The following is a 14,109-nucleotide window of genomic DNA, read 5'->3' as shown; positions in this document are numbered from 1 at the left end:
TTTCTTCCTCTCTTAAAATACTAGAACTCAGGGTCATCCAGTGAAGCTTATTGAAAGCACACACAAAATGCTGTATAGCATACACTTAATTTATCCAACTGAGTGCCACATTTAGACAATTTCATGGAAGTCGAATGGTCTATTCATGGCTCTTAGTTGTGATGGTTAAATGGATCCTTTCTTTTAGAAGCAGAGTATCTCTGGGAAGCAATTGCTGGGGAGCAACAAGAGAGTGCTGCTGCCCCCATGTCTAGATGGTGGGGTTTTTTTCCTGGAGGAATCTGGTTACCAAGAGAACACTGGATTAGATGAACTCTGCTCTGATCAGAGGGGCACGTTTTAAGTTATTAAGAGCACAGAGGTACTTATATTAAACCTGTATTGACTACCTCCTTGGAACAGAGGAGAACCTAATTTAAAACCAAATGGGAGAGAGCACTGAAGAGCAAATGAAGCCACTTTGGGACAATCTCACTGGTGAAAAGTGATATACAAATTTTATGAATATAAATTATAATAAATGATTTAGAGCAAACCATGTTTAAGACCACTTCTTTCCATTTCTTGTTTTTCTAGGAACTGAGGGGCTTCTTGATATAATATTCTGCATGATTGAGTGGAACAATATTCTGTTTGCGACCAACAACCAAGAAAACTGCTAGTAGGAAATAACTAGAAAGTTAAATTCATTTATTTTGCATTCTTGAATGATGGACAGCTTGTGGTAAATGTGCTGGGGGAGGCAAGCGTACAATGCACCACTGCCAGTTATTCATTTCCTTATATTGCACCACTTGTTTCAAACTGCAACTAGTCAGTGACACCACACGGAAGCAAGAACAGGGGGGCAAAATGGGAAGATGCCAGACAGCAACGTTTAATGAGTTTACAGGGGTCAGCAAACTTTTTCAGCAGGGGGCCGGTCCACTGTCCCTCAGATCTTGTCGGGGGCCGGACTATATGGGGGGGGTGAACGAATTCCTATGCCCCACAAATAATCCAGAGATGCATTTTAAATAAAAGGACACACTCTACTCTTGTAAAAACACGCCGATTCCTGGACCGTCCACAGGCCGGATTGAGAAGGCGATTGGGCCGCATCCGGTCCCCGGGCCTCAGTTTGCCTACCCATGGTTTATATCAAGTTGCCAGTCCATATGGTTTTCCACAGAACTACAGTTGGAGAGAACATGCAGCGCAATCCTGAGCACGTTCACTCAAATGCAAAGCCTGCTGGATTCCAAGGGGTTTTGGCATGCAGAGGGCTGCGGCCTTCATCATTTGCATCTATCTTTTCCCCTCGCCTTGAAATGTGTGACTGCCTCCCTCCATATGGCAGGACTGAACTGATTTACAAAGAGCTGTTTGAAATTGAAGCCAGATTCTGGCAGCTTCAATAAAGAGGAGAAAGTGTTTGCAGAGAAGCACCACAACAGCAATCCAGGCTCCTACTTCAGGGCAGTTGGCTGTACAGATGTTGGAGGCGGGAGTTTGGATGCTTCAGTTCTGGACATATGGACCAGCTGACTCCTGCAAGCCTTGGAGACTTCCTCTTCTGAACACACCAAAGATGCTATTCACAAAACACTTGGGCTGTTTTATGCCTCATTATGACATTGCATATTTGAAAGAATTAAGTTCAAGAAAAGCAGAGTTCACAAATTTTGGCTGACCTTAGTGGCGAACACCCATCTGTGGTCACCTAGACCTTGACAAGGGGAAAACCTTGTTCAAAAATGCAGCAAAGAAGCAGTGACACTCTCTTGCTACCATTGCTAACCCTAAGCTTAGAGCTGGGAGTTGGGACACTGGTTTGTTCCTGGAATTGCGCTGTGTGGAGATGCAAAAAACAAGTCCCACCTCCATCTCCACCTCATACCTTCAAGTATAGTGGAACCTTGGGTTGCAAACATGATCCGTGCGGGAGGCACGTGTGCAACCCACAGCGTTTGCAACCCACGGTGTTGTGTCTGCGCACGCGTGTGACGCAATTCAACACTTCTGCGCATGCGCAAAGCGCGATTTAGTGTTTCTGCGCATGCGTGAGCGCCGAAACCTGGAAGTAACCCGTTCCGGTACTTCTGGGTTCGGTGTGTCCATAACCCGAAAACGCGCAACCCGCAGCATTCGCAACCCCAAGTATGACTGTACCAGGGAAGTGTGGTGCCAATACAAACCCCAGGTTTCCAGGAAGGGGTAGGAATGTCCCCACAATTGCACCCAGTACCTCTAAAACACAGCCAGCTGCATAATAGAGAAATCCCTGCCCCCTGCCCAACCCAAAAGATGGGAGTAAACATAGGGCATGGCAAGCTTGCAAAAAGGTGGTGGAGCACTCACCATGGTAAGCAAAATTGTAGATTCCTGAGAATATGTATAGAGAATTGTAAAGAAAACATATTATTTATTAAGTCTGTAATATTAGAAATGGTTCCACACAGATCCAGCAAACCTTGTTGAAGCTAACCCACTCTTGCTAGATTTGGAATGTCGATAAAAAAATCACTATTAATTTTAAGTATGTTTTCAGCATTCATGTTTCTGGGCACTCAGGTATAATTTCATACACTCCTGTTCTTTAAAGAAAGTTGGGCAGGGGGTCCCCAAGCCCAACAGGAAGTAACTTTCAACAGCTCATCTGGTGTGAGCAAAATAAAGATTTGTTCAACAAGTTGGTTAAGGATACTTACCGAGCATTTGAGTAAAACAAGATAGCAAGTTCAGCATGAGAACAGCTTTCATTTTTGGTTCCGCAGATGGAATCCAAGTGTTCCGTGCACAGTTTTATTAGTGGTAAGGCTCAGAAATGGCAGGCACGCCCGTTTCCTCTGGCTCAGCTTGGCTTCTTATTACAGTTCATCAAGCAGAGGCTGTTGTGGTGAGCCTCATCAGTTTCCAGATTTAACACCTGGCCCAGGGATGCTTAGTGGAAAGCAAGGGAGTAGGAACAACTCCCCAGGTTAATAGCAGAAATATGAACATTATGAGTTACAGCATGTGCTCAAATAGATTTTTATTAATAGAACTCTGGTTGAGCAGAACATGCAACAAATGTTAGGACTTAATAGAAACTACCATCAAGTGCAGAGCAGAAAATGAGACTGATACTTGGGTAACTGGAAATGAATCTAACTGAAACTGTGATGCACTCAAAGGTCTCTGACCTAACAGCCCTTTTTTTGGGTGAAATGATGATGATGATGATGATGATTTTATATGCCATCCATCTGACTAGATTACTCCAGCAATTCTGGGTGGCTTCCAACAAAACAACTGACCATATATTTGTTATCTAAGCTTCAACTGACTGGCTTCTTATATTACAATGTATGCAAGAAGCCTGGACAGTGGGCAAATAAACAGATGGACAATTTCACAAGATGGAAGAGAACACTGAAGTGAATATTCTATCAAAAATCAAGCAGGATTCAAATGTGTTCCCCATTAAATCCATTTGGGTGGTCTGCAACTTAGCAGAAAAGGAGTAGGGCACTGCATCACACAGGAGCAGCTCACACCTCTTCTGAGGAATGCTCACTCCCAATCCACTTGACATTGTTTTCATATCTCTAGGACAGCTTGCCTATCTGTGAAAGCATTGTCTTTTCTATTGTCAGCTTTATACTATACAGTTCTAAGCTTTATACTATATAGTTCGATCCTCCCAAGATTTTCCCTCTTCTTTTTTATGCTATCCTGATGTTTTAAACAAGATCAACATTAGAAGGAATAGTTCTATAGTACCTGCAAATCATACACCCTTAGATGAAGTTCATTCTGATTTAACAGGAAGAACGTAGAAGCTTATTTTCCTTGTTCTATTTTGATAGGGTTGCGTAATCTGAGTTTTAGGTTGCAGCAGTCTGTCTGGGCTACTTTAAACACTGATGGGTTCCAGATGAAACACACCCAAGAGCAGATGAATTAAGCCGATAACAGGTTCAATATAGAGGGCCAGGCTGTTACACTCTGTTTGACATTATACAGATTATTATTAATAATAATTTTATAAAGATGCATTTTAAAATTTGCTATTTCTTTCTGCTGTGCTGACAATAGCTGTTCTGTGGTTCTGGTGTCCACTTCTGGAATTTTTCAGCACCTTTGCCAAAGGAGTTTAACTTAATGTCCCCTGGGGAGGATGCCAAGCATGGCTATCATGCTCTCTCTTAGTGCCTCAAGTCATGCTCCCCGTAACACCCCAACCTCTCCTTTAATATTCTCTTTCCTACTCCTTCGTTATATTGCTGAAGAAAGCAAAACTGCAACACCATGAGATAACTACTCAGAATTTGGTAAAACTTACAACTGCTGATTTCAGGATCCTCCACAAACTCCCCCCACCCTTTCCCTTTTTGTTTGGAAGACCACTGAAGTATGTATGCCATGTACAACATGAGTGACATTTTATGTCCAGAGGAAGCTGTGTCATTTTGCCATGGCCCATCAATAAAAATATGAACGGTCATCCTCTATATTGCCAAGGAGATAATTTAAAATCTCAGCATTATTTGTTAAGTGACTTCCCCTGTACCAGAAGCAACAACAATTCCTTATCAACCTCAACTTTTCTAACTAGCATCTGGAATACTTATCTAAGCATTATTTATTTTAATCTAAAACATTTCTATCCCGCCTTTCAGTACAAAAATACGTAACATACACCAAAGGGAAGTGATAAAAAAACAACAACCAAAAATAATCAGCAGTCAGAAAAGCTGTAAATAGCAATAAAACAAGGAGGAGAACATTAAAGTAGTATATACTAAACTGTCAGGATAATAAAATTATCTTCACCTTATGCTTGAAAGCTAATAAAAAGTCAACACTGGATAAGCATTCCTGGAAAGACCATGCCTCTATTGGGGGTGCTGCCACAAAGGCAGCCCAGCACCTGGAAAAGAGCCGCTGATGCAGGCCTTAGAGGATGGTTAGCTACACTTGGGAGCAGGTGGTCCTTAAGATACTCCAATCCCAAGTTGCATAGGCAATGTATCATTTTCTTTAAACATTGAGGCTGGACTTTTTTAAAGGCACAAATTTGCAGTGGTTCTTGTCAAATATCAAAATATCCAAGCCTATATTTTCAATTACACATATACTCCTAACTGCTGCCTATCAGATTTCACCCCCATCCCCAAATCCCGTTATTTTAGTAGCATTGATGTAACAAGTTACTAAAACCATACTGTTTGCCTGAATCATACAGACATCAATTAATTGCCCCAAAGTTTCTCTCTGCAACCTCCACTGCCATTACAGCAACAACCAAATGAAAGCATATACCTCAAGAAGATAAATGCTTTGTGGGAAAGCTTATGCAGTATATCAAGAATTTTTAATAAGCATATTTCCCTGAGTTTGGAAAGTGTGGCTTCGGAGTACTATATACTTTTCAAAATATTTTCTATTAAATACAGATTTGGTTGGGGGCTCTTTTCCCAGAACAAGGAAAGGGACAAAAATCTTTCCACTGACAAGCTGAAAGAAGAGACTTGAGTAAAAGGCGACTTTGGCAATCACGCTGTGTAGCTGGCATTTGGTGATGACATTCATTCAGCATCCAAGCTGAAAATAGCACGGTGGGAGTGCCATTCTAGAGAAAGGTGCAAAGTAGGACCAGACTGACCCACATACAACTTGAACAAGTCCATTATGGGTCAGGAGGTCCAGAGAGGGACCAGTACAAAAGAGGTTCCCAGGAATTATGATGATGATGATGATGATGATGATGATGATGATGAAGAAGAAGAAGAAGAAGAACAGTAGTAGTAGTAGTAGTAGGATTTGATATCCTGCTTTATCACTACCCGAAGGAGTCTCAAAGCGGCTAACATTCCCCTTTCTGTTCCTCCCCCACAACAATCACTCTGTGAGGTGAGTGGGGCTGAGAGACTTCAAAGAAGTGTGACTAGCCCAAGGTCACTCAGCAGCTGCATGTGGAGGAGCAGAGATGCAAACCCTGTTCACCAGATTACAAGTCTACCGCTCTTAACCACTACACCACACTGGATGCTTCGACTTCCATAATATTCAAGTGGTATTTTCAGAGTTGCTGGTGGATCTCCCACTGCCCTTGAAAATGGTATATGAACCAAAAGTTGTAACCAGAAATCTTCCAGCACATGTTGCCAGATCTCTGCTAGAAGCCAACTTGTCTTATTCCAAGGAAACTCTGGAAACAGCAGAGTACAGAGTCCACATACCAAACCATGGCTTGCGCTGACTGTGATTCAGAACCAAACCATAGTTTTGAGCTTCTAGATGTACAATAAACCATTGTTTAGAGCTACTTGTCTGCTTTCATTTCCCCTTCTATCAGCACTCAGTACAGTGGTACCTCGAGTTACAAATGCCTCAGGTTACAAATACCTCAGGTTACAAACTCCACTAACCTGGAAGAGTTACCTTGAGTTGAGAACTTTGCCCCAGGATGAGAACAGAAATCGTGTGGCGCAGCGGCAGCAAGAGGCCCCATTAGCGAAAGCACACCTCTAGTTAAGAACAGTTTCAGGTTAAGAACGGACCACCGGAACGAATTAAGTTTGTAACTAGAGGTACCACTGTAACGGCTGAAATTATAGTTTGTCAATGGAGGCATCACACCAAACATTAGTTAATGCATGGATAACAAGCCCACTTCAAATCATGCTTTTTTATTCTAGTTTGCTGCCCAATTACAAACTGTTGTTTCCCAATTCAGACATCATAGCAAAACAAAAAAAAATCTTCATTAACCATGGTTTGGTGTGATGTGTAAATTTAGTTAGTGGTTTCCCTTTTCCCTGGGGCAAGAATAGGGGACCTATGACCCTACAGATATTGCTGGACTGCAACTCACATCATTTCTCCTATCATTCCCCACTCTGTCCTAGGATAAGAAAAGAGCCATAGCGACCTTTACTTCTCCTCTCAAAAGCAAGAGCAAAGAATGAGGAAATACAGTGGCTAAGGGGCCAACGAATACACACAACAATTACAGGGTGGAAGTGGGAGCTACGTGCTCTTGAAATTCACCCTCTCCTTGCTTAGTATTATCCCTTCTGTGTTGCCTTATCAGGTAACGGACTGTTCCTTGCAGGCCTTAATCTTCCTCCTCCTGTGATTGCTTGGGGGCATTCCAGGCACCCCTGTAAAAACCTGAACCCTACCTTCCAAACCTGACTTTGCATTCTTCCTAACTAGCAGAACTTAACCACCTCCTAAGTATTCATTTCTAGCTGGACAGAAAACACAGACTTCAGCTCTTAAGAGGGTTTTATTGAAGTTGTATGTCAGTTTAAGTTTTTCCTTAAGCAGAGGAATATATAGTTTTACGAGCAGCAGTGAAATTTGCTCTAGTTCTGTGCATTTCAACATGATCAACATTCAATCTTTTGAAATGATGCATGTGGAAAACAAGAATTAAATGAGCTTGTCCTGTTTGGATCTCTGTTTCTGATCAGCTCAAAACAGAGAATGTATCTGCTTTGACTGCTTTGGCTGCTGTTTCCAATCTGTGGCTATCCTGAATACTTGAGCAACATCTGTGTTTTGAGATGCAGCTATTATTACTACTAGGTTCCATTTTTTCAATCACCTCCTCCATCAGGAATGTGTGCTACACCTGGGTATGTTCTCTAACTGCAAGCTAAAATGAATTCAGAGTGACACCATGAACCGAAACAGGACTTGAGATGCTGCTACAGGGGAGCCATTGAGTGCATTACAACCCTAATTGGTCCTCGAGGAACTTGCCTTTAAAAGAAGCTAGCAAAACATCTGCCTGGAGGTAAGGGGAAACAAACCAGTTTCCAACATCTGCAAAAATGCAGAGCTGGAATCTGATCATCGGAGGCAGCTGAATCCTTTAAATGTGATTCACTGATTTCAGAAATTACAAAGCAAACCCCCTGCATAGCCACCAACTTCTGATGCTTTCCACAGCAGCAGGTGGGAAACTGATAGGTCATGTATGCCCAGACTGATGAAGTCTTTGGTCTAGACGTCAGCCACACAATTGCTAACCCAGAGCACACATCACCGCAAAACAGAGTTGGTCTCAAACTTCCTCCCAGTCAAGTCCGATACATCTTCCAAACAAATTTCAGTGGGACTGGTGCAGAAATGTCAGACTGGTTCTGGGAGACAACAGCCATTCTGCACCATCATGACAGGGCTGCTGGCAAAGGTCCTCTGTAAGCCTGGACCGTATGATACTTGGAAAGAACCCACTGAGCAATACAATAATTACACACAAATACACCACACACACAAACAGAAGGAAATAGGAAAACATTCTAATCTATATTTGCTACATATCTAACTTCATCTGTCTCTCTGAACTGCCCAAGAACAAATTGTAAAGTATGTACTAATGGCAGGAGTTCCAAATTCCTAAGGGAACGTATACTTACAACGGATGCCGTAAATCATGAGAGGATCTAGTTGTTTCTTCCCATGCTTCCCCTGCCCTGAAAGGTTGGAGATGGCCTGGATTTCCCGGTGAAAGAGGTAATCAAGCAGCGTCAGCGCCATCTTCTCAGCAGTGCGGCAGTTGGTGCTAATGTGCAGCATGTCTGCTGGCGTGATGGGGCAACGCACCCGCATCTCAGGGTTGATTTCATCTCCCAGCCACGTCCCACTGGGATAATCCTCTAAAAAATACACATACAGGATATTTTATATCACATTATTAGAGAGTAGCCAGACTCTTGGTATTTCCCATTTCCCCCCTAGAATTTTTGGGAAGCTATGATAGCATGTGAACTAATTAATATTTATTATTCTTGTTTCTCGCATTTCTATCCTTCCTTTCCACACAACTGTAGATCCCCAAACTGGGCAACAACAGGAAAAAAACGCCCATGTAAAATTATATTTAAAACATTTTTTAAAAAATATTGTGTCCTACAACATATATAGGGGCACAGGTTCCCCAGCCCTGTGCTACATGAAAGAACCACAGCAAGCTTACATGCTCCCCCTCCCTCCGAGATTAAAAGTTTCCACTTTCACTTTTAAAAGTATTTTCTGTATTGCCTTAACTTGGGGAACCACTTTTTATTATTTATTATTATTATCACCAGTGAGAATAAGACACATGGGGACAGAAGTAAACTTGGTGAATTCTGCATAACACATTAGAAATTGGAACTCTTTGCAGAGTGACATTTTATAAACGTTCTTCAACCAGTTCAATGATTTACAACATGTCTACAATACACTAACATCCCAACTACTGAAAACCACTTTAGAGATAAACAGAAGTCGCTCACTGCTCAGAGCTGTCTACAAAAAACTGATGGAATCTTAGTCAGCAAACGTAGAGATATGAGTCACAACAGTTGTGGGAACAGGACTGTTGACTCAGCAGGAGCTGGGAACAACTTGGAAAATGCAGCACATGAGCAGCAGCAAGTGGCAATTTACTTGATTAATTACTAGCAGGGTTTATTAAAGGAAGTCACTCAACTGGAACCAAAGCTCCCAAATGGAAATGGATTTGCATTTTCTTTCAGACTTACTGAATGGGAGCCTGCATTATTTCCTAAACACGTCATTTACCAAATCGGCAGACCCCAGCACTGAAAATGAATCACCATAGTTCATCTCCCAAGTGCATCTGAAAGCTGAGGTCATCAAAAGGAGCAGAAAGCGTTTTTTATTATGTCGGCAAATAATACTTATAAGTGGCAGGGACAGAGGAAGAGGACGGCTTATTCTCAAGCTACAGGCACAGCAACTTGGCTTTTATTTCAAGACCATTTTTGCCTTATTTTTAATACAGTCCTGATATTTAATATATAATAAGTAACTCAGCTGAAGAAATATGCTTACTTCGTTTGTCACGATTTCGCAAAAGGAGCAGTATACATGGGAAATCTGGTCTTTTTACTTCAACTTTATATTGTCAAGACCAAGATGCAGAATGAAGGCCCATGGCAGAGCCAAACTCCTAGGACCATTTTACCTCCCTGTCCTACAGCTCCTGCTATTATCACTTTCTTCTTTATCCTGCCACCTCCATACCACACACTGTCCAATGCCTACTTAATATATTTGACTGCAGCTGACTGCAATAAATTGATGATGAGAAAAGGTTGCTGAAAATGCTCAAGAGACTGGAGGTTCTCCTTGCAATGAATGGCTGAAGTATTTAGGGGTCTTTCCGCCTAAAGTTTGTACAGGGGGTGGGGGGAGATGATTAAGAGACATGGTCAATGTTTTTTGCAAAGTAATGCGTGATGTGAGGAAAGAGGATCAAAGTACTTTTCTCCATCTTTAAAAATATAGTACTAACATTTAGAGTCACCCAATTAAATTGACTGGCAGTAGTAAATTCAGGACAGAGGAAAGTATTTCTTCAAGCTACCGTATTTTTCGTCCCATAGGACGCACCTAGTTTTTTTGGGGGGAAATAAAGGGGGGGAATTCCTTTATTTCTCCCCCAAAACCAGGTCGGGGAAACAAAACCAGGTCGAGGAACAGCGGGATGGCGGCGCTGCACCTCCCCGCTGTCCCCCGAGCTTGTGGGGCTGGCCAATGTCTGCCCGAAGCACGGGGCATTCTGCTTCAGCGCGCCCCGCGCTCCGTGCAGCAGGCTGCCATCTGCAGCCTAGGGAGCCCTGCAGGAACTCCCGCAGGGCTCCCCAGGCTGCGGATATCTGCCCGGCGCGAGGGGCGCTCTGCTTCAGGGCACCCGCGCACTGGACAGCAGGCTGCTATCCAGGCTGTGGATATCTGCCCGGCGCGATGGGCGCTCTGCTTCAGGGCGCCCGCGCGCCAGACAGCAGGCTGCTATCCGCAGCCTAGGGAGCCCTGCGGGAACTCCGATCCCTCTCGCTCTCCAAGCTTCAGCGAAAGCCTGTATTCGCCCCATAGGATGCACACAGATTTCCCCTTCATTTTTGGAGGGGGAAAAGTGCGTCCTATAGGGCGAAAAATACGGTATCTTATGAGATTCACTGCCAACAGAATATGGTGGGCTGCCAATGGCTTTAAATGGGGTTCAGATTAATTTAAGGAAGCGGAGAGGTCTATCTATAGGTAACAGACCTGACAGCTAAAATGGAACCTCCCCCTACCCCCCACCCCAGCTTACAGGTAGTTTCCCTCTAAATATCAGCTGCTGGCGGTAGTGGGAGGCAAACAGGAGCGGGGAGAAAAACAGCCTTCATCTGGCTGGACATAGGCAGAGCACCCCATAAACACCAAGTCACAAATTCCTGTTTTTCATGCCTATCCTATTTGAAAGCTCTAAGCCATGCAGAGTTCAGATAGAAGAGCCTTTTCCAGGCTGAATGCACATGCATGACCCCTAAAAAGCACGATCTTTATTTCCTGCCATTGGCTCAAGTTAAATGGCCTGCATTCTGTTAGATAGAATGCCAGGAAGAAAGCAATAAATGTCTAGCCCAAGAGGCAGGCCTGATGCTCAGGATCATTTGTCTAACACCTCATCAAAGGCATAATGATGTAACTATCAGTAGATCCAAGTTTAACACAGGTGAACTGTGATAACATGAAATGCTAAACAGCTTTTGAAGTCTTCCACTAGATTTTTTTTGCAGGAATTGTTTTTTTGTTTTGTTTTTTTTCAAAGAAAAAAAGCATCCCTCCCCCCAATACCTTTGGAAGCCAATGTTTGGAGTATGTTGGACGGGGATGCTGGGTTCAAATCTCTTAATCTCATCTCTCCATCTAGATAACTAGAATATTAACAATCAATCTCGAAGGGTTGTTGGGGAGAATTTAAAAAAATTCAGCCAGCCACTGATTTCAGTGGAAGAGAGTTACATCTGCTAATGTTCTTCAAACCATTATAAAAACCATTACCAATCACTGGTGTTTCAGGCTAGGAGAATGCTATTTACACTACTGGTTCTTTGCTTCCCCCTCCCCCCAGTCCAAGCCAGAAATGACCAGCACTGAAACTGCTAGCTCGGTCAAGGAATCCCCAGACCACTTGGACTGGTCACAGAGATGGAGGTGGCTTCCACTGGCTTCTTTTGCCTACCTTCTCCCTAGAGGAAAGCATAATAGTTAGACCAGTTTAAATCCTGTGTGCATTTGCAGTGTAGTTATAACTGCAATAATATACTATTACTGCCACTACTTCTTTTGCTCCTTTATCCTGAAACTTTCAATAGCCTCTCTTTGGCTCAGTTAAAACAAGATTGGCTTGAACATGTCACACTCTTTAATTTTCCCACGTCAAGAGAGCTGCATTTGAAATGAAGTCTTTTCTGACAGCAGACAGGGCTTCAGTGCTGGAAAATGCCTAGAGTTAAAATAATGCAGCCTGACATAAAAGTGGTTTTCTTTTTTCCAGCCCTCAGTTACTTCTATGAGAACTTGCTGCTCAAATTATAGGAGAGGGGGGAAGACCTCTTCCCTTTTTGTAAAAGGAACACATTGCTTGATCTCCTCGGCTTAAAGTACACAAGCTCCCAGAATGTACAAAAGACACAGGGCATTCATGAAAAGCATGAGATAGACGAGGCATTCCAGCAGGCTCCACTATCTTTAAAGCATTTAGCTAAAGAGGGAGGAAAGTACCCATAAATCATCATTTTAATGCTTGCCTATGCCACACCCACCCACACGTGCACACAGGTTCCACTCAATCTCAATCCTGGGTCAGATGTTTTATTTCTGACCCTGCACAAAGAGGAAAATCATTTGCTTCACAAAACCGATCCTTCCAAGAGGCATTAAGTTTACTGCGCTCTCACTCACAAGTCAGGTGGCTACCTGCTGTGACGCATGTCTGCAAAGGTGGGAGGAATGAGGGTAGTCAAAGAAAATTTGTTGCTGTGGAAGCAAACCACCAGGGATAACCTAAATTCTGGATAGATGCAAGACTTGCATCACCAAGAAACAGCCTTTTTAGAAGGCTTTTCCTACATCTGCATGTGCACATTTTCTCCTCTCCTAAGGAGATTGTTGACCTGGCCTTGCTACTCGCTTTAATCCACCAGGAAACATTCCCTTAACTTGTCTGACATATGAACATCACCAAGATCTAGAAGGAAAATTCCAGAGATGTTTTCTCACTTTGAGGTGCCATCAATCAACTCTTTAAAACAAAGGGAAAGCCAACTAAACACTTGCCCATGTAAATATTTAGATAATTAACTGGTTCCATTTGTCAGAACAGTTTTTATTTATTTGATGAACCAAAGCTGGGTGTAAGTCTGGCAGTCAAGCTGGTAGTTGCACCAGAAAGGCAGAACACAGAAATAATCTTAAACAGAACACTAAAAATATAACACCACACAATTAAATAATCTCTTGGCAAAATTGTAGATCCTTTTTTAAATGTAACATAAACTGCCATCAGCCATTCTTTTTTCCAATGAGAAAGTTGAAAACATTGAATATTGTTTGAGAGAACTGATCATTAAGGATGTCTATCCTGCCAACCTAGCAGTTTGAAAGCACGTGCAAGTAGATAAATAGGTACCGCTCCGGTGGGAAGGTAAAAGGGATTTCCGTGCGCTGCTCTGGTTCACCAGAAGCGGCTTAGTCATGCTGGCCACATAACCCGGAAGCTGTACGCCGGCTCCCTCGGCCAATAAAGCGAGATGAGCACTGCAACCCCAGAGTCGTTTGTGACTGGACCTAATGGTCAGGGGTCCCTTTACCTTTACCTTTTAACCTTAGACCAGCAAAACCTGAACTGAAAGAGTTAATGGGTATTTTCAGTGAAGATTGCCAGTCTAGAATTCCCAAGTCTATAACATAACTCTGCAGATAGAAAGGCATGTAGGTGGGAAGGACAGAGTTAAAAGGTATGAAGGGTAGATTTTGAGGCTAGCAGGTTAGCCAAATATAAGCATGAGTTGGTTTATTTTATTTAACTTATTTTTACCCTGCCTTTTCTACCCTCAAGGATATTAAGTTTAGAACAGCCACTACTAAGCCCCTCACTCTTTCTAGCTTAACCTGCACAGTGATAATCATCTTTGCACATGCTGCTACTCCAGGTGTTATTAAAAATAAACAAACAGAAAGGAATCCCTCTTTAAAACCATTACCAATTTGTATGTTCCTCTTGATCTGAAAACAAACATAATGCATTTAAAAACTAAAAGGGAATCTTGAGAGAACAGTTTGGCCGGAAGA

General features: G+C 42.7%; 1 protein-coding gene across 3 annotated transcripts in view; it reads right to left on the bottom strand.

The window, feature by feature from the left end:
• Positions 1–14,109, bottom strand: part of BANP (BTG3 associated nuclear protein) — a 154,320-nt gene that overhangs the window by 91,985 nt on the left and 48,226 nt on the right. For all 3 annotated transcript variants that reach the window (XM_082229210.1, XM_082229209.1, XM_082229211.1), the window contains one exon: positions 8,397–8,636. In XM_082229210.1, coding sequence (XP_082085336.1) covers positions 8,397–8,636 — 240 coding nt within the window. The remainder of the gene's footprint in view (positions 1–8,396; positions 8,637–14,109) is intronic.

This window comes from Podarcis vaucheri, assembly GCF_965113315.1.
Source record: "Podarcis vaucheri genome assembly, chromosome: 7".
Classification (NCBI taxonomy): domain Eukaryota; kingdom Metazoa; phylum Chordata; class Lepidosauria; order Squamata; family Lacertidae; genus Podarcis; species Podarcis vaucheri.
The sequence above is the reverse complement of the archived record's forward strand: the minus strand, read 5'-3'. Positions and strand labels throughout refer to the sequence as shown.